This window comes from Pristis pectinata, chromosome 12 (genome assembly GCF_009764475.1).
Source record: "Pristis pectinata isolate sPriPec2 chromosome 12, sPriPec2.1.pri, whole genome shotgun sequence".
Lineage (NCBI taxonomy): Eukaryota > Metazoa > Chordata > Chondrichthyes > Rhinopristiformes > Pristidae > Pristis > Pristis pectinata.
The window spans coordinates 20030894-20052419 of record NC_067416.1 but is presented as its reverse complement, the minus strand read 5'-3'; the positions used below and the strand labels follow the sequence as shown (position 1 = coordinate 20052419).

General features: G+C 39.6%; 1 protein-coding gene across 1 annotated transcript in view; it reads right to left on the bottom strand.

The window, feature by feature from the left end:
* Window positions 1–21526, bottom strand: part of zgc:174164 (uncharacterized protein LOC570656 homolog) — a 53372-nt gene that overhangs the window by 13481 nt on the left and 18365 nt on the right. The window contains exons 6-16 of the mRNA XM_052027801.1: window positions 20177–20369; window positions 18761–18826; window positions 18600–18671; window positions 17766–17935; window positions 9760–9844; window positions 6955–7088; window positions 5748–5919; window positions 4515–4604; window positions 2407–2602; window positions 1037–1142; window positions 766–940 (exon numbers count right to left, since the gene is read on the bottom strand). Of these exons, the coding sequence (XP_051883761.1) occupies window positions 766–940; window positions 1037–1142; window positions 2407–2602; window positions 4515–4604; window positions 5748–5919; window positions 6955–7088; window positions 9760–9844; window positions 17766–17935; window positions 18600–18671; window positions 18761–18826; window positions 20177–20369 (1459 nt within the window). The remainder of the gene's footprint in view (window positions 1–765; window positions 941–1036; window positions 1143–2406; window positions 2603–4514; window positions 4605–5747; window positions 5920–6954; window positions 7089–9759; window positions 9845–17765; window positions 17936–18599; window positions 18672–18760; window positions 18827–20176; window positions 20370–21526) is intronic.

Sequence of the window (21526 nt, the reverse complement as noted above, 5' to 3'; positions counted from 1 at the left end):
TACTGTGGTTTGTGCATAAGGAAACTCAAGTCCCTCTGAATCCCAACACTTTTCATCTCTCACCATTCAAAAAATACACTGCCCATCTATTTTTTTCCTACCAGAATCAGAATCAGGTTTACCAAAGGAGATGACTTCAATTTTTTCACATTATATTCCATTTGTGATGTTACTTGCCATCCACTTAGTACGTCTGTGTCCCCCTGAAATCTCCCTATATCTTTCTACAACCGACAATGGCAATCAATTTTTTATTAGACTCTTGTGCTAAGATCTGATATATTCAGATTCTGGCTGAATTACCTTATTCTTGCTGGTAATATATTGTAGTAGTGGTGAATATGCTTAGCAGTTATAATACAATTCTGCAGACTACAGAATATGTGAATTAAAAACTACGATAATGAACATGTACAATGTTGAAGAACTGATAGTGGAGTAAGCTGCAAAGAGACAATTTTAATAGCCAACATTTATTTAAAGTATTTGTATCCATTGTACCTAAAAGTAGCAAAAGGGCAGTAAAATTGGTCTGGAAAACTATTTGCATTTTAACCTTGCTTTCTCACTTTCCCAGTTCTGGTGAAGCGTCTTCAATCTAAAATGTTAACTCAGTTTGTCCTTCCACAGGTGCTGCCTGACCTGCTGAGTGTTTACAGAATTTTCTGTATTTGCTTCAAAGAAATACCAGATGGGTAAAGTTTTTGCATTAATTTTCCCTGATCATGGGCTTTCATTATATTGCTTTTATAGGCTCATAGTTACCTTGTCCTTGCCACAGCCAGTGCCTGTATTCACATAAGAAGGATCAGTGACATCTGTGCCCACATGGAAGTCAGCATTCACACATTCAATACCATCAATAAATGAAGTGCTTGTGTCAACACCATAAGGTTTCTCTGTCACTTTAATACATTGAATTTTACCACAGGCAACGTTGCTGAAAATGCAAAGAATACAAGATAATTTATCAGGTTCAAAAAATATCAGATTGAAAACATTTTTTCATTTAATCATTTTCCATACATTTACATACCTTGGCTTGCAGCTAATGAATTTCATATTTTGGAGTCCACAGTTCCCAAACCTGTCCCCTTGCGAGTTTGCATGTAGGAAACATTTATCTGGTGCACGCTGTGAAGCTGTGGAATATATCACAGGGACAGTGTTATTTGGTCTTTCTATGATGCTTTTTCCAATGCAATGGGTTGAATTGTCTAACTTTACACCCACCTGCCATTTAGTGGTATGATGTGGGCCACCATGCACTTCTCAGCCTACTACTACAAGCCTGCCAAACCCCATGGTGCATTTCACACCCCTTGGTGTTCATCTGCATGTGGTGGGTCATGTGATCAGCCCTCGTGCACCTGAAGATGTCACTTCCTTCATTTCACAGGTGGTTGACACAGATACTCATGGTCATGTTTCCTGGCTATGTCCTTACTTGGGCTGATGAGTGGCCTCATACCCAGTCCTCCCAACCCCAAGTAAGCCCAGTGCTGAGAAACATCACTGAGCTTTCCATGTTAATTATCTGGGGAAAGCAGTTGCCTTGTTGATTGTTATTTTAGGTAAACAAATGTATTGTCAATGTCTACCGAATTCATTCCCCCATCACCACCACCCCATCCTGGAAGTCTTAGAGATCACAGGAAATGCTGGGGTCTCACTAAGCTGAAGGTTTCTCGCCATTCAGCCATCCAGTTGCAATGAAAATACTCAGTGGAGCATTATTGCTGAATGACAAGCAAAGCCTGCTGAAAGAAAAGATAGGAAATTTCTGTGGCAGGCAAGGGTTGATCTTCGGAGCAGCTGGCTCGGCAATTGGCAAGCCACTCCACGAATCCAGGCACCTTCTGACAGTAAGCAAAGGGAAATACCAGTAACAGCGAGTCTGTGTGTTGGATGACCCGACCCAACACACAGACTCGCAGTTACTGGTATTTCCTGTGTGTGTGTGTGTGTGTGTGTGTGTGTGTGTGTGTGTGTGTGTGTGTGTGTGTGTGTGTGTGTGTGTGTGTGTGTGTGTGTGTGTATGTGCACACGCAAAACTCTCACATGTAGACATAGGAGGTATCATACAATAATCAAATCGCCAGATGTTTCACACTAACAGCGGCAGGGGTAAGCAGCAGCATAAGCAAAATACCACAATACACCTATTTCCTCGAAATGGTTTGTGGGAATGTACTTTGTTTGGCTTTGGGACCTGGGCAACACCAGAACACTCATATTTATTGCCCTGTGAAAGTTAATCTTGGGCTGTGACCATGGGAGGAATTTCACCCACAATAATGAATCTATTTTTCACAGAAAGAACACAAATAAATTTGAGAAGCCTTTTTTCTAATTTGAAGAGAATGTGTTTTCTGTTCCTTCAGTAATGAAAACCTTCACACTTACTGGAGCCAAAGAGAGCCTGACACTGTTGGTCATAGGTCTGACATACACCTTCATAGCAGTATGTTGTAAAGTTTGCACATGGATATCCATTCTGGATAAAGACATCAGGCTGGCAGAAGGGCGATGAGCCATTGCAGTACTCTGGGAGGTCACAGGCACCATCTGCGGCTCTGCATAAAGTTCCTGCAGGATGGAACTGCATAGAATAATATCAGATCCAACATTGTATTAAAATTGATGTTTGTTTTGTACTTTACAAAAATGCATCTTTTATTTATGATTCTTCAGCAACTGGTGAATCATGTAACAGATAAAGTATGATTCAAAGCAATAAATCATTGGGACTGATCTTCCATCTGATGCCTGCAGTTATTCTGGGACTTATCTGTGCTTCTCAGTAGAAGGTCCCAGAGTCTGTACTGGAGCAGGCTGAAGACAATGGCAGCATCTTCCAACACTAGTTCCTGTGACGCCAGCAGCCATAGTGTTGTACTGATGCACTCATCCTAAAGTTTATCAGAGCCACATAAAGTTTTGCAGACATTCTAGCCCTAGGCTGGAATATCTGCTGCTGAGCCTGTGTTAGGTTCAATGTAGCGCAAGTACAACAGTCCCATTGAAATGAATGGGAGAATCAAACTACCAGGAGATGTTTGTGTGATTTAGTTAAGTTAGTTTACATGTTGTTAATTCTGTGTGTGTGTGTGTGTGTGTGTGTGTGTGTGTGTGTGTGTGCTGAGTGTGTGTAGTGTGTGTGTGTGTTTGTGTGTTGTCTTTTAACTTTAAAAAATTCATTTTTATATCTTTAACATTTTTACTTATAACAGGTCCTGAGTAATTTTAAATGTTTGTGAATGCCAAAGACATTCAAGAACCATGTCAATTTTAGCAGCTGCTGGGCCTAGGGGCAGGGCCTCACCATCTGTCAAAAACATTCTGTAAGTATAGTGGGATGTTTGAACTGAGACAGTCTCTACACTGCACCGGGCTGTGCCTGAGCCCACACTGGAAGTAACAGTGTGACGTAAAAGGCAGGCAGCTAGTGATCTTGAGACAGAAGGCAATTTTCCCAAAGAAAACAAGCATATTTGTATTACTTTCAGTTGGAATGAGAAAGAAACAATTTACAACATAGGGCCTGATATTCTGATACGCTATTGTTAAGATGTAAGTAAATGGGTTGGTGTGAGCAGAACATCTGTACAACGTGCGATGCACCGACCTCACAGCTATGCCATTTCTGTCAACTCAGAGAGCTCTGGCACAGAAAATGCCTGTGATCAGGATCTTCACCACTGCTAACTGATAAAGTGATGCATTGCTCTAGAATTTAAAAGCTTACTGCAACTAATGGTGGCAGGTATCATACAAGGCAACAACATTCTTTCTGCAACTAGTTCATCAGGCCACACATTGCTTCATTTTCCCAATGAAGATAGAGCAGAGCATGACCCAGAGCTGCACTGCCAACAAGAATGGTTGGAAATGGTAACCAGAATGTAGATCAGAATGTATTACACATGAGGAAGCAGATTTTGCAGACTTTTTCTATTTTTACCAGTCAACCCAGGAAAACAAACTTATTCATCCAATATTCATTAAACACATGTTGCTTTTAAAATTACAGGCAGTCCTGGGGTTATGTAAGGGTTCTGTTCCTGAGAATTGTCTGTAAGCTGATTTCTCCGTGAGTCAGAAACGTCCGTTTCCTACAGTAAACCATATCATATTGCTCTATGTACATTTACCATTATTTTTTCATTGAATATTCACCCTAACACTACCCATAATTAAACCAATGGAATATATACTTTATCCAGTCAATAATGAACACCATAAACCATTTTCTTCTTATTATTACTATCTTGAAAAATACTTCAAAAGTGTGTGGGAGAATTTGCATAAAGTTGGTTTCCTGTAAGTCAGGTCATCCATAACACAGGGGCTCCTGTACATATTTTTTATTTGGTCTTGAATTATTTTCAATGCTCGCCACTAATGCAAATGAATCAGGAGAATCTGGTGAGTGACTCATCCCGCAATGTATTTTTTGCAGTCACTCTACAAATGTAAGTCCCCTACCATTAGAGCAGAATCACGTAACTTACTTTGCAGTCTTTACAGCACTCTCCATGGGCACAGTCTGATCCCGATGTTAAAGTACAAGTGAGTGCAGTGCAGCAGGGATTGGTACATTTCTGAAGCAAATAAAAGAAAATTAAAATTGATGATGTCAAATTAACAAATGATTCATGTAACCCTTTAATGTTAAATTAGTTGTAATCCCATTTGTGTGTTCGAACCTAACCTTATTTATTTTATCACTACAATGGAATGTAATCACGTAACTGTAAAAATTTGTTACACCAATGGATAAACAAGGAAGCACAGCCTACCTGAAGGTGCAGTTCTAATTTTATCTATTGATATTGTTAGCAAAGAAGGAAATACATTTTAATATTTAATTGCAAGCTCAGTTTGCTGACTGGTTGACCTTCAACTAAATTGCTCTTAGCTGATTGGGAAAGTTACTATAGATCAATGTCAGGTCTTAATGATTAATAAGATCAACAGTTAATCATCAATGAGTTCTTTTTACTATCTCCTTGATATCAATAATCTGTACGTATTTTGTAACTTGAAAAATATCTTATGACACATAACAGAGGTGCGAGAAACAGAGATATTAAAAGAGATGACCAAAAACTTGGTCAAAGAGCTGGGTTTGAAGGATGGATGAAGATAGGGAGGTAGATGAGAACCCAAAGGCAGATAGTGAGGAAATTCTCCAGGTCTTGTGATTTAAGCCACAGATGCAGACAGTGAGACAACAGGAAGAGGTAACAGGCCACAGGCTAGAGTCAGAGCAACTGGAGACTGAGGAGAAGGGACCTGGAGAAGGTTGCAGAGCTGAGGTGTAATATGTGGAAGGAGTGGGAATAAGGCAATGGAGAGATTTCAGTACAAAGATGAAAATTTTAAAAATTGAGGCACTGGGGATTGTGGATCATTATTAAATCACAGAAGAGAGTGGTGATCTGTGAGATGTGGAGGAAGGGGATTAAAGAAGCAGAGTTTTGGATATGCTAAAGTTTTTGAAAGGCTTGGACATCAGTAGAAAAGTAAAACTACAAGAGTATTTACTTTTTCATGTAACTTGCAGCTGTTAAAATAAGATGATGATGAAATTTGTCTTTGTTTGCTAAGCTAATTACATTTCTATCAATGGAACCACATGTCAAGGGACGAGTAGGACTGGTTGATATGGTTGCTTTTGCCACTGATGAACAAAGCTGATGTTTACAGAAGTGAATCAAAGAACATGAAATTTTATTTTTAACCTCTGGTGTTCCACAGTCACATTCCTCTCCCTCATCCACAATATTATTGCCACAGGATGGTAAGGAATATTCATCTTCCACATTGGGTTTATTTTGAAGACATAATCCTCCTCTATTCACAATCAGGTTTAAAAAATCACTCTCACTGCAGTTACTGAAGTTCGTGGACTCTCTGTAATAAAGTGACATATGCAATATAAAAGTAATTCATTCCATTTAATCTTCTTTACCATTAATTGTTAAATTAATCTTGACCAAGCAGCTATTGCAATGGTATTCTAAACATTGATCACTGATTTCAGTAAAGGAAAGAATTAATTAGCGCTAGTGTTTGTAATTTAAGTTAGTACCACAGTTCAGTTACGTGGGGACCCTTGAGAAATTGGGGTTGTTCTCCATTAACACAGAGAAAGGGAGATTTAATCAAAGTGGTCAGAATCCTGAAGTGTTTTGATAGGGCAAATATGGGGAAACATCTTCTAGTGGCAGAAAGGTGAGTTAAAAGAGGTGACAACTACCAGTGGCTGTCAAAGCAGCAAGGCAGATGAAGAGAAATTGTTTGAAACAATGAATAATAATGATGTGGAATTTGCTGCCAATAAGGGCATTGGAAGAAGATTTAATCCTTAGTTTTATAAGGGAACTGGGTAAGTGTTTGAATCAGAAATAGTTGTACCAGTTTACGGCTAACTGGATAGCCCTTCCAAAAATACTGACATAGACATGATAGGCTGAATGGCCTCCCACTGTGCCATATGAATGTATGATTCTATGATAAGAGATGTTAGTAACTAGAAAACACTATTAGGCTCTAAAAAGCCTGTACTGTTTTCTATCGGGACATGAGTCACCATATCCCATATACCCTATTCTCTCCAGAATCACAAGTTATATTTTGCATGTATTTAAAATAAGTGATTCAATTTCTTGCCATGGTAATTTATTCCACATTTCCCCCTTATTTCCTCATTTATAATTGTCCTGAGACTTGACTCCTTCATCCAAGCAGATAATCTGCCTAGATCAATTTTGTCAATTCACTCAGTAATCTTCATTTCCAATAATGTTCCTTTTTGTTAGATTTAGATTGTTCTGACATCCATCACTTCAGCTGAAATTCAACTTTAAACATTATAATGCAACTAGAGAAAACAATTCACATTTTCACATCCATGGAAAAAATATCAACTCAGCGGTCTGTACTTACGTAAGAGAACCATACATGATGCAACGAGGGTCTGGACATTTACACGGTCGATTATTATCATGTCCTATGCCCATGTTATGCCCTAATTCATGAGCAAGAAGTGTTGCAGCCCTTGCCAGATTACTGTCTGCAAACTAGTTAAAAGAAGAGATGGATTCGACTGCAGGATTTACTAGGAGGGAAAGAATCTTTACAACAACAGTGACTTCCATTTATAAAGCATCTCCAACATGGTAAAACATAATTTATACTTTTAATAAATTATAATTTTAATTTCTAATAAGCTATGTCATGCTTCAGAGGAATGCTAACAAATAAAACTTGACACTGCACCATTTTTGTTTCATTCATTTTTTAGAATGGGGGTGTTGCTGGGAAGCCCAGAATTCATTGCCCATCTCTCACTGTCCTGGAGGTGATGACGTCGGGGCTTTGCAGTCCTTCTGATGAAGGTACTTTCACAATGCTGAAAAGGAGTTCCAGGATTTTGACCAAGATGTTGATGAGGCAATGGCAATGTACTTCCAAATCAGGATGGTGTGTGACTTGGAGGCAAATCTGTAAGGTTGGTGTTCCCATGCATCCACTGACTTTGTCCTTTCTGGTGCTACAAATCACGGATTTTGGAGAGCAGAGTAGCTTAGGCGAGTAACTGCAGTGCATTTTGTTGATGGCATATGCTGCAGCCTTGGCGATATGGCAATAGAAGGTGAGGAGGCATTGGACCACTGAAAACTTAAGGGGTCAGCTGTAAAGACTATTTGAAAAACAGGAGGGGGAGGTAGAGAGACAGAGGGGTCCCAGGTCTCGTTCGGAGGGGGTGGGGAATTCCAGAAACTTGGGGGTGGGATTAAGCAATTGAAGACACATTCAGAGATATGGAGAAATTAAAATGCAGGGTTGATTTTTTGAAATACAGATATGTCAGGAGTTGCCAGGCTGAGGGTGATTATTGAAAAAGGGAGAGTAAACGCACAGAGGGATTTGACAACAAAGATAAATATTTTAAAACTGAGCCATTGTTGTATCAAGCATAATGCAGGTCAGCCAACGCATGGGTGAGGGCTGAATGGGTCTTGGTTTGAGTGACTTTTAGTGATGCAAGAAGCCAGAGTTATAAATCCTATTGAGCAAGTCAATGCTTTTTGCCACTATGTGATACTAGTTTTATCTTACAGCTGGCAATTCCATGTATGTAGTGCACACCATTGTAAACAGTAGCAAGGCCTTTTCTGGTTATGTATGGCAAAGAAACTGATCAAAATACAGTGCCCAACTCATGTTGTGCTTAGGAAATAAGTGCAGGCCTTTACTGCAGGAGGAAGGTCTGGTACAGCATTTTACAGGAAATACACCAACCAGATCTGCTACTGGGGAGTCCAGCTGTGAAGCAAGGCATTAGTCTCAGATGGCGCCACTATCTTCCAACCCAAGGTAATTGCCTCTTCTTGCCTTGTTCGGAGAGAGGGGTTTCTGAGCACAATGATTTGCACCACTGATACCCACATGATTTCATAATATCCCATTGGCCACTGTAGGCATGGAATGCCCATTTTTATCACCCACCCACCTCATAGTAGCTCTATAATGATTTTGCTCGATGGGCCCTCACCACTGTCCCCACCATGGCAGGAGACCACACTGCAGTTTGACTTTGTGTGTGACTTTGCAACTAATGTGTGATTTCAGTATGTTATTGATGGAAGAGCCAGATTTTGTGAATATAACAAGCATGGTGCATGGATGAAATTTGTGTTCCCCATGTCAGGCAGGGGTCCTCATGCAGTGTTACTTTAATACACATTTTAAAGCATTGAAGTACTTCTAGATCACTTTATTACTATCCAGATATAAGGTCATTGGAATTAACAGACTAGTTATACTACTACACACCCCCTTGTTCTTTCAGATTAAATATCAGTTCTGAAGAAAATCAAACATAACTGCACTGCATTCACTCCAAGAGAACAGGGGGACTTTACATTTAGAATATGGCTTGTTAATCGAGAAACCCATGTGGTGCCAGGTAATGTAAGATGCACACAATAGTGAAAAAATAGGGGACAAGACTGAAGGCAATGACTAGGCAATGGCAAAGTTTGGTTTTAAATGCTTATGGGAAAGGAATAGCTAAAGAATTAAATAACTGAGGTGCAGAAAACAGTGTGGTAAATCCTGCAGAAATACTTAAGATTTAAGGTGTAATCAACAATGATGTATTTGGATCTTTAGAATAACAAAATAAAACATGGCTTGGGAAGAAATTATATTGGCCATGAAATAAAGACAGCAAGGTCATTTTGATGGTCAATTATGAAGGGAGATTTAAGATTTAAGATGAGGGGCAGTCTGTTTGTTGTCTTACGAGCTTTCTCTTCTTCTAGCTGTGTAAGAATGGATTCAGTAAAGGTTCCCCAGATACGACAGTAGTGCAGTAGATAAAGACAGACTGATTGAAAAGTCTACATTGTAAGAAATTATTTTTTTGGGCAGACAAGCGACAAAAGGAACTTGGCTTTTAATGTTTTTCTCCAGGCTACGAATGTTTAACATTGTTGTTTGAGGTGTCTTTGGAAGTTATTTTAATTAAGTTACTAAGCCACATAAAATAAATATATTGGTATATCTAAGTATATATAAATACACTTTCACCAAAAGGATAAAAATATATCCTTTGTTTTTGAAACATTGAAAGTGACTAAACTATTGAAAAGAATTACATTTCTGCTACTGATATGCATTTAGCAACATTAAATTCCCAATTTATTCAACTGCTTAACTGAAGTAATAAAGCAGATCACTTACGACATTAATTCCACCTCCAAGCCCGGAAGAACAGACTGTGCCCACAAAGGCCAGTCCTAGAATTCCTCTAAACTGTGCTTTACCTCTGCAACAGACACAGAAAGGAAGTGAAATTAGGCAATCTGATCTTACAATGATTGACAGGTAGTTGATATTTCAAAATCAAGAAAACATTGTTTCTGTGAAACATTTATCAAAGCAAACTTACAGCTAAAAGTATCAGGAATGAAACTGGTGATGGACATACAGAAATCTGCAGCATCACATTAGTTGTATGTTATAAGGCCCTTCCAATATTCAGTTCAAGTAATTTCAATACAAATTGAATGATGGGCAACAAAAATATTTGTGCTTTACTTCCCACCCTTGCCTAATTTTACTCATTCTTTCAATATCAAATTAAACTTCATTTCTCAAGCTAAAGTGTTTTGAGGTAAACTAAACCTGATAAGAGTCCATTATTTTGCCAATGCACATGGTCAATATCTAGTTATTGCCGAGTCAGGCCACACCAATCTTGGGTGATGATATGGGTATTAAAATTGCTCAAGCTGAGGAAAGAGGAACGAACCAGTCACTCTCTGGTGATTCCTGCTGAAAAATATGTAACATTGACAATAGATTAGGCTCAAATGTGATGCTATCCATAATGAATAACCAGCTAGCACTCTGCTCTCAGTTCACATATAAAATGTGGCTTTTCTTGGGATGAAGAAGTACCACACATCAAAGAAAGCTCCTTCAACATTAATCAACACAGCATGGAAAGGAAGGGACCACCTAAAGTTAAAGTAGTAACATTTCTGCTGAACGTACTTAAAGTAATAAATATAAAAGCTGAGATTTAAGTCTAATCTACCTACTTATCTACACTATCTACACTACCTCATTATTCCTCTTTTGCACTATTTATTTATTTTTGAAACTTATGGTAATTTTTATGTCTTTATGTCTTGCACTGTATTGCTGCTGCAAAACAACAAATTTCACGACATATGAATGATAGTGAAATGGAGGGCTATATGGGAGGGAAGGGTTTGATAGATATTAGAGCAGGATTAATGTCAGCTCAACATTGTGGGCTGAAGGGTCTGTACTGTGCTGTAATGTTCTATGTTCTATATTCTATATGTCAGTGATAATAAACCTGATTCTGATCAACTCATGATGCCGAAATGAAGGCGCTAGCGAAAAATGGTGGTGGTCATCCGAAATTGGGTATTGGACAGTATGCAGTATAATTACATTTTTGGCACAATACTTCAGTGTCATTGTGAGGCAGGGGCTAGGATAATCACATAGCTCCAAGACCATACATCAGGACCAATTACAGTTTCCTGAAATGAAAGAAAATTGCAGGACATGAGAGAAAATTGCAGGACTTGAAGACATTGCAACCTTTTTATTACTGTATTCATTGGTAGTGTTAAAATAATTCCTGAGATTCTGGTGAGATATATGGTGAGATATACTGTATATAGATTTAGGTGAGATATATGGTCAGATAATAGATTCCGGTGGCCTAGGATTTGGATACAGATAAACAAAACATTATTAAAACACAGAGAAGTTAGTGCTGGTCCCTCACAGCTCCAAGGATCTGAACCAGTTCAGCTCAGTTCTGACCTGAATGCTATCTCTGTGAAGTTTGCCCATTCTACCAACACAGGTAGACAGGGCCATGAAGAAGGTGTTTGGCACACTTGCCTTCATCATTCAGGGCATTGAGTCAAGAGTTGCAATGTCAAGTTAAAACTGTATAAGGCATTGGTGAGACTGCACTTGGAGTACTGTGTGCAGTTCTGGTCACCATACTAAAGGGAGGATGTCATTAAGCTAGAATGAATGCAAGAAAGATTCACGAGGATGTTAGCGGGACTGGAGAGCTTGAGTTATAAGGAGACGCTGGATCGGCTGAGACTGTTTTCCCTGGAGCGTGGAAGGCTGAGGGGTGACCTTGTATAGATACAGTATATAAAATCATGAGGGGCATAGATAAGGTGAACGGTCACGCTCTTTTTCCCAGAGTAGAGGAGTCTAAAGCTAGAGGGCATAGGTTTAAGGTGAGAGGGGAAAGATTTAAAGGGGACCTAAGGGGCAAGTTTTTCACACAGAGGGTGGTGGGTATGTGGAATGAGTTGCCAGAGGAAGTGTTAGAGGCTGGTACACTTACAAAGTTTAAACGACATTTAGACAGGTGCATGGATAGGAAAGGTTTAGGGGGATATGAGCCAAATGCAGGTAAATGGGACTAGCTCATGTAGGCAACTTGGTCGGTGTGGGCAGGTTGGGCCAAGGGACTTGCTTCCATGCTGTACGACTTCCTATGACCTCATGGGTTTCGGCCAGATGCTCCGGTTTGCTCCCACATCCCAAATATGTATTGGTAGGTTAATTGGCCACTGTAAATTACCTTCTTAGTGTAGGTAAGTGACAAAAGGATCAAAGGGGAGTTGAAAGGCATGTGGAGAAAATAAGTTCAGGGGTAGAAGGAGGGGGAATGGGATTGATGGGGCATAGTGCAGACCAGCTATAGATACTTGGTTGCTGAGAACACCCATACTGATCAAGCATGTTTCTATATAGGTTCACTCACTCTTCATTCACATTGCTGGCCTTTCCTCAACCGACCACATGTCTGCTTTCTGCTTATCTTGTAACAGCAGTTATACAGATAAAGTCCTTCTTCTCCTTCTCTCACTGCATTGAGTCCAAGTGTGACTGGACACCAAAAGGATGCAGCTCTGTCACAGAAGCCTGGGGAAGAGGAGGACGTGGCAGAGGCAGAGGTGCAGGTGGAACATTCATTTGAGGAATGAATCACTTCTGCAAATTCAAGCAAACTCAGGCCACCCGAGTCTATGGAAACCACCGTCGCACACAGTTCACCAGCTTGGATACAGGCACCACGAGAGATGCACAGGCAGAAACTGGAATAATGGGTCACATTTCATGAGGTGAGGCACTTGGGCTGCAGGAGGCCAAATGGGATACGGTTAGTGAGCATGACAGCTCAGCCATTCTGGGTGAGAGGATACAGAAGGGCACCATGAAAGAGAAGCACAAAGGAGAAGGTTGGGAACGGTGCATAACGAAATACCACCAGTGGTGATTCATCCGATGGACAATTTGTTGCACCTTGTCCAAACTCTCAAATGATGTCACCCAGAGTATAAACTTGACTGCCTTCCATCATTGGCACCACAGCGGCCTCCAAGCATGCACAGGTTCGAGCTGCATCCATTACAGCTATATGCACGTGAACAGACTGCTGCTTTGCATGCACGGTCTGTTGTTATGCAAGAGTAGGGAGATTAAAGCCATGAAACTAGAGTGCTTGAGAGATTCCCTGCTGTAAGCATGGATCTGCAGGCTTTAACGGCATCTGTTAAACTGCCTCACAGCAGATGCAGATCATGTAATCTGTCCAGATTTCTGAGGGTCAAAGAACTATACAAGAACATATTGTTCTTCCTCAAGATTTTGGCACTTTTCCTGACTCTTTCATATCCTTGCATTTACTCTGCAGCACATATCCCCAAATGCCCCATTTCCCAGTGGACTGAGCAGTGTGAACCTGGTCCTTACGGGAAAGGGCATTCAATGTGACATTGGATGTTCAGTACACTAAATCAGACCATCCTTCCCTAAGCCTAATTGCAGCCACAGCACTGCATCACATTATAGCATGAAAGTTATTAAATTCATGTTTAAAGTTCTATGTTTTTTTACAGCAGTCTCTGTTCTATTATATTTTTGCAGCATAAATACAAATTTTGTTGAATTGGAAAAACTCACTGGCTCAGTTTGCTTCCATCTAAAAGTGGAAAAGCACTTTGTGAGCACCTCACAGATAGAATCACACATAGAAAACAGCCCAGAAAGACATGGTGAACAGCACATGTATCAGGATATTCAGTTGCCTTAGGAGTACATTAAGCTACTGAGGGCATTATAGCACCTTCAACACACTGAGCAGAAATCACAGAAATTTCACAGTTGATTGTTGAGGAGAACTATCGGGAATCCTGCCACATCTCACAGCTCTCTTCCCATCCCTTCTCAATTTCCTGAGTGATGCTTTAAATAATGTTATTTGCACCATATTGCACCATCTCACAAAGCTAAAAATACAGCTTTCACTGTTACTCCACAGACATTTCACAGTGAGCTTCATTCCTGGTTGTTGACAGCAGATACAACTCTAACGACACCTGCTTATATATAGCAGCAAACTGGTGATACATCAAAAAAACAGGTGGTATTAAAGGGATCAATGCGCTTCAATTTAAGATCTGGAGACATTGCATGATAAATGATTGAGATCAATGTTAAAGCTCATTTATCTATTTTGAACATCACTTCAATGTAAAGTGATTGTTAGTCGCAAGATAAAGTCCCTGAGTCAATTACAGTTCCTATGAGTAAACATCACCAACAGCTTGTCCTGGTCCAACCATGTAGATGCCATGGCCAAGAAAACGCACTTCTACTTCCTCAGGAGGCTAAAGAAATTTGGCATGGCCCTGTTGACCCTCGCCAATTTTTAGAGATGCACCAGCGAAAGCACCCTGTTTGGATGCATCACAGCAACATATGGAAACAGTTCTACCGAGGCCGCAAGAAACTGTAGAGTTGCGGGCACAGCTCAACACATCACAAAAACCAGCCTCGGTAAAGCAGCCAACATAATCAAAGACCCCACCCACCCTGGACATCCTCTCTTCTTCCCCCTCCCCCCCCCCATCGCGCAGAAGATATAAAAGCCTGAAAGCACATACCACCAGACTCAAGGACAGCTTCTATCCCACAATTATGAGACTATTGAATGGACCTCTTGTATGATAAAATGGATCCTTGACCTCACAATCTACCTCATAATGGCCTTGCACCTTAGTGTCTACCGGCACTGTACTTTCTTTGTAACTCTAACACCTTATTCTGAATTCTTATATTGCTTTTTCCTTGTACTACCTTAGTGTACTGATGTGATAAAATAATCTGTATGGATGGCATGCAAAACACAGATTTTCACTCTACCTCAGTATACGTAACAATAATAACCCAATTTGCCAATTTACCAATTAAGCACTTGTGAAGAACTCAAATCACATATAGCTACATTGTGTTTGACAATATTACAGCCTACAGTGTAGATGCTATAAGCACAGTACAAGAAAGAATTTAGTATTCTGGCTGAGAGTTAATGGAAAGGTCTGATATTTTTATGGCTAATAACTTTGAGATAAAGTATTTGAATGCAGCAGGTTGAGCTCAGAGAAGCTGAAAAATTATGGTGAGATTTGGAAGAGCTTCTAAGTGACATTATGTTTGTGTATGGTAACTTTTAATGAAAAAAATCTGTGCTGATGTTTGAGTTAAATCATATCGAAGGGTTTTGGCATCAGATATAGTTGTGAATTAAGACATTAATTATCAAACATTGCTAATTTTGGACAAGAAAGGGTGTTCAAGGCGCTTAGGAAACCTTTCAATCAAGGCTGGACTAACAAATTATTCCATTCTAACTTTGAGGCTAATAACTTTGGTGAGCAATGATGGGGATGGCGGAAACTTGCAGACCTTCATTTTTGGTCACTCTGTGGACTGAGAAACTGAGTGATTCACCAGCTGATGCCTCATGGCTCTCCTAGGGAGTGCTAGCCTCCAATATCTTCTCCCATTATCTTTCTCTTCTGGCAACAACTGAGACTACCTCATGCTAGTATTCTGCTCCCGTTCAGATCCTTACTAAGGCTAATTGTCATTCTTTTTTCAAACTTCAGATTATTACTGAATGTAACTCTACAGCTGCCATGCTGAGATTGATCTCTGGATTATTAGCCTAAATTCAGTAATAGCCTGGAAGTTGAAAAAAGGAAAGACAATTAGCCTTGGTATTACTGAATACACAATCTACCAGATTGTTGCAAAAACCTGAGTGGTTCACTAATGTCCTTCAGAGAGGAAATCTGCCATCATTAATGTGAAGGCTTAAATGTGACTGCAGACCCAGCCCATGTGTTGGCCTCTTAAATGTGCATGGCTAGCATGCTACTCAGTTGTAGATCACAAGATCACAAGACATCGAGTCTGCTCCGTGAACTAAACTAAATTATTCCTATCTAGCCCCAATTTCCGGCCTTTTCCCCATATCCTTTGATACCTTGACTAATTAGATACCTATCAATCTCCTCCTTAAACACCGCCAATGATCGGGCCTCCACAGCTGTATGTGGCAAAGAATTCCAATAAGTCCACGACCCTCTGGCTAAAGAAATTTCTCCTCATTTCTGTTCTAAACGGGTACCCTCTAATTCTAAGACTGTGCCTCTAGTCCTGGACTCACCCACCAAGGGAAACAGCTTAGCCACATCTACTCTGTCCATTCCTTTCAACATTCGAAATGTTTCTATGAGGTCCCCTCTCATTCTTCTGTACTCCAGTGAGTACAGTCCAAGAGCCGACAAACGCTCATCGTATGTAAGCCCTTTCATTCTGTAGGTGGATTTGTAGGTGGATCACTGCCACCTTCTCAAGAATGATTAGAGATGGGCAGGAAAGACTTCAAGCATGACAGGAGATCATGGTATGATGGCTGCTTTGGTGAAACTGTGCATACTCTGCTCTTCAGAGAGATTGAAGTATAAATCTGTTTGCCTAGGAACACTTCCTGGGGCTTGGGAACATGGTGTCCTCCTCTTTCCTCAAGATCCCCTTGCATGTCTGCCTTCCATGTTCAAATCTGCAATATAGTCTTAGGGCAGAACCATCCAAACTCCCACGTGTGAGTGTTGTGATGTCTATCTGGTGCAGTACAATGACAGGAGTTGGGTCTTCGGATCAAGGTGTATGCCTTTAGAGGTTTGAGTGGAAGTTGTGAGCGGCCCTTTAAATAGAGATTTTACGGAGTAAACTTAAACTTGGGTTCACTGAGAGTGACGAATGATGGTAGCTAAAAGTGGGGCTACAGAACAGAGTGTTCCATTATCATCTGGAGGAACTTAGCGGGTTGAGCAGCATCTGCGGGGGGAAAGGAATTGTTGATGTTTCTGGACAAAACCCTGCCTCAGGACCTGATGCAGGATTTGGACCAAAATGTCAACAATTCCTTTGCCCCTCCCCCCACCCCACAGATGCTGCTCAATCTGTTGAGTTGCTCCAGCAGATCATCTGTTGCTCCAGCATCTGCACTCTCTTGTGTCTCCATTTTCCAATATCTTGTTTGGGATTTAAAGTGCTGCAAAATGGAAGGCGACATCAACAGATCCATGACAAATATTGTCAAAATGTTATCAGCATGAACATCAAGCCTGATGGAAACATCCTGGTCTGGTCCAAGACCTGATGCAGCACTAATCCCATCTGAACACATTGCAGTTGCTATTTTGTCACTTAGCAATCTATATTGGGCCCTTCTGTGGTCAGAAAAACAGAATGATGGGATCCAATATCTAATCCATTGTCTATATCTTGCAGTATGAAGCACTCTGACTGTTTATATTTACCATGATTAAAACAATCAAAATCAACTTTTAAAGAGATGGCTGAAACTCCTTCCAGACATCGTGGCTCAGGTAAATGGATATTTAACTTTTGGACCTGAAGGAAGACAACAGAGGAAAAAACAGAACAAAATTCTCAAGACACCTTTCAAAATAAATCATAGATAAAGGAACAAGACCCCAAAGTATTGAAACTGAAGCAAATGTAAAAGCAGTAATTAAGTGTCTCCAGCTTCAGTTTTAGAAATGGAATAAAATGGAAGACCAAAGAGCTCCAAAGTATTGTAGGGAAGACAAAACTGTGATAGTCACCTGGCAGTTCTTGTTCACTTCTTTTATACTGGATGCCATTAACCATTTTACTTGATAGTCTGCTTTTTGCAGCAGTGAGCAATTGCAGTATTGAACTGTATTTAATATATATCTTTAAAGGAGCATTCACTGAATTCACAGTAATAGATAGGAAGAAATCCGACGAACATCCCACACAAATAAACTTACAGAATCAGATGTCCACTGTCATGTTGCTTCTCAGGGAGCAGGACTCGTTGACGCCACCTTACAAAATTATTCAAAACCTCCCCAGCATTTGTAGTGATAGCAATCTGATCTTCATCTTTCCAGATCACCAGACCAGTCAATATGACACCAACATTCAGAGAGCTATACATCTGAAAGATGATGAAAAGTCCGATTAATTTCTTCCAGTCAATGAAGGCCATGAAGATCATTCCAGTGAATGTCATTTTTTTTCACGTTTAATGAAAAAACATCAGAAAAATATTAAAAGGGAAAAGAACTCTGGAATACTTTGAGTATAGCATGCTTTCCATACATGTATAATCAGCTTAAAATATATGGGGCTAATTTGAACTCTGCTTGCTTGATGGGAATGATGTGGTTGGGTGAGTGCGCAAACAGAGATGGGGCAGACCCCTGACATTATCCTAATGTTTTTTGGAAGCATGGAGGTGATTCATTGGTTAAGCTCTCATATAAACTGAATGACATTGGATAACGTGACCAATAGAGGGATGAAATATATACCACACACAATATAACTCTGACTCGAATCTTTATCCCAAATTGTATCACACTACTTACCGCTAATCCACACGACACCAAATATACCATCACTGAACCACATCATATCTGACCTCCCATGCATAAAATCCACCACATTGGATCAGTTGTCTCCATTCCAAGCCTCCAATCTGCTTGCCTCTAACCAACACTACATGAAAACTTATGTCTCACAGGAGTTACAAATGTTATGTGAATATTCAAAGGTAAACTCAGATTAGAGAACAAATTTTGAAAACAAAATATACGTACTCCATTTACAGTATGAATCAATTGAACCATTTGATGCTGAATCAGAGTTTCATTTCTGTTGTGAAGATTATACTGAAAAATACAAAGATTCACTAAAAGTAAGTAAGACTGATGTTCTTTGGAATCTATTTTTGAAATAACTTAAATAAACTGATACTCACTTTGTCATTATCAACAACCAAAACCAACTCCACATAATTGGTTTTTGGTACAACTGCACGCTTTACCTAATGGTTAAATATGAAGATAAGATTAAATTGCATCTCAATGGAAATACCTGAATAGGGTTAACTCTTAGCTATATCTGTGCATACTATATGCAAGAAATTTTTCATACATAGTTTTCAGTTTACAGAGCATCTTACTTTGTTTCTACAATGTCAGGACATCCATAACAATGATATGTACCTCTAAATGTACTGCTAATATTTTAGGGGCAAGCAATTTAAGACCAATCATATGAAAATATACCTGTTTTCCCAAGTTTCAAGTGCACTAAAATTGATATGAGTTTGCATGTTTTATTGGCTAAAGCACAGCCGATCAAACATGATTCCATAATACAAATGGAATGCAATTTGCTTCATGCAATCAGAAAAATACAGAAGGAATGAGAATAGTCTGTTGGTTGTCCCTCCCTTGGAGAAGGTGAACTGTAATACACAAATATTAACTACGAGACAGATTAAAATTAAAATTCAATTAATTCAGATGGTACAAGCTCCCAATGTTTTCCTGCTCAGCCCTTCCCTGTTAGCATGTAGGCAGAGCAATCCAGAATAAAGAACCTTTCTTACTCTGAATGTGCCTTTTTATAAATTTTTGTTGAGAAGGAGACATCTCCACCAGTTTCAACTCCAGAGATAATTTGGAACAGAATGTCAGATCAACTTTCTTGTGCTCTTGTGTATAATAAATCATAAGCACATTCCAAACAGTATGCAAGACAAGTTTTTCACTGTACCTCAGTACAAGTGACAATAATAAACCAATTCCAATATTTGGTAGCTTTGTCTAAATGGGAGAACTGTGTATGAAGAAATGTTGGGGGTTTACCTTCAAAACACAATTTAAAAACATGTAATTAGTCTTGCTTCGTGCAGTAAAAAAAGTTGCAGCAGATCAGCTGAAAGATAGGTAACAGCTTAAGGAACTTTTATTCTCCCACTTGCTTGATTTTTACCAGATGGGCAGGGATAAAACCAGTCCATGATTTAAACAGGGGCACTGGCATTCCAACTATCTGTTTAACAAGTGTGCATTCTAAGTTCCTGCTTTTGTTAGCTATGGTGGATGTGCCATTTTCTGACCGATTGATCTGTCCCCTCTTAAATAGAGAGATACCCCATGGAAACAGGCCCCCAGTTCACTGAGTCTGTGCCAGCCATCAACCTTCCATTTACACTAAACCTACAATCATCCCATTTTTTCCTATTGTATCCTATTTCCAAATTGTAATCCACTTCCAACACTTGGATAAAAACTGATGAGATATTTTAGAATTCCTCTTATTTTTCTGTCTCAATGTCACTAATGTATTCTTAAATGAATAAACAATGAAATAGGGTTTTATTTACCCTCGGATTCTGTAGTAAACTTCCGTAGTTCAAGTGATGATGGCTATGAGTCGCAGGACTGTCATGGTGAGGTACACCACACACAGAGGGTTCTGCCTCCAGGTCTTCCATTCGGTAGATTAGGTGCTCAAATGTGGATGAACCTTCCAAGGGCTCAATTACAAAACCTTTTTCAAGAATATAAATAACTCCCCTGAAATAATTACACAAGAGGGTGAGAATTTGACAATGTCCAGTGGTTATAATGAAGTGGTAACTGATTAATAAATGCATTTGGACAACACACTTGATCTTGACCCAGAAGTAATCATTTAATTGAGTTAAAAGAGAATTCCATACACTATTCCTTTGGGTACTCTGGGAAATATGGCAGATACTAAACTACGGAGAGCATTGCAGCCAAATCTATTGTTGTCCACTGCCGATCTCTGCCTTTGGGCAAAGAATACTGCATGCCCCTGCGAGGCTAAACCACAAATGCCTTTTGTCCTTAACCTGGACTGCAGACATTTGTTGATTCCAAACTACCTCTGCTTGCTATCAATCTTGGGAAGTGGCAACATTTACAAAGTTGCTCTACTGAGCTGAACCTATCAACCAGTCAAAAGTCCAGCATGTAAAGGTTAAAATAATTGTATCTTGGCTCTCTAATACACTTTCATCAGCCTTGGTTCAGTGGTAGCACATCCAGTCAAAAGTCAAAACGTTCAAGAACATTCCAAAAACTTGAGCACACTGTACTGAATTGGAAATATGTTGATCTTACTTTACCATTTTTGGGTTTAAATCTAGGAATCCCCTACTCATTAAGCTAGGGTGCTATCTGCTCTTTCAATCCAAAAGATGCTCCTGGCGTTAGAAGAGCAAGAGAGTTTTCATTGACCACTATTTACATGTACCCAATGCCACTGAATCAATTTATCTCACTATTATTCCTCAAACCCTGATGACTGAAAGGTTACCTGCATATTTCCCTGAATAGCAATAGTGACTGAACTTATCAAAAATACTACACTGGCTGTGGAGTGCTTTGGGACACGCAGAGGTTGCAAAAGAGCTATTGTTCATTCTTTCTTTCATTTGTCAATACTTTTAAAGACTTGCTACAAGTGAATTTTATACTGACACTTAAATACTGACACTGTCCAGATGAAGAGTCCATGATGCAAGAAGGATTTTTTTCCTTTAGTTTCTTTTCATTGCAGACCAAAATGCCTGTCATGGACAGCATTAGAATTTGTTCACTGTCTTCCCAAAAGAAAACTAGAATGCAAAACCTACCTAATGCATATCTGTTTTCCAATCCTCCTTAATATATTGATGCTATCTGTTGTTTAAAGGACAACATGA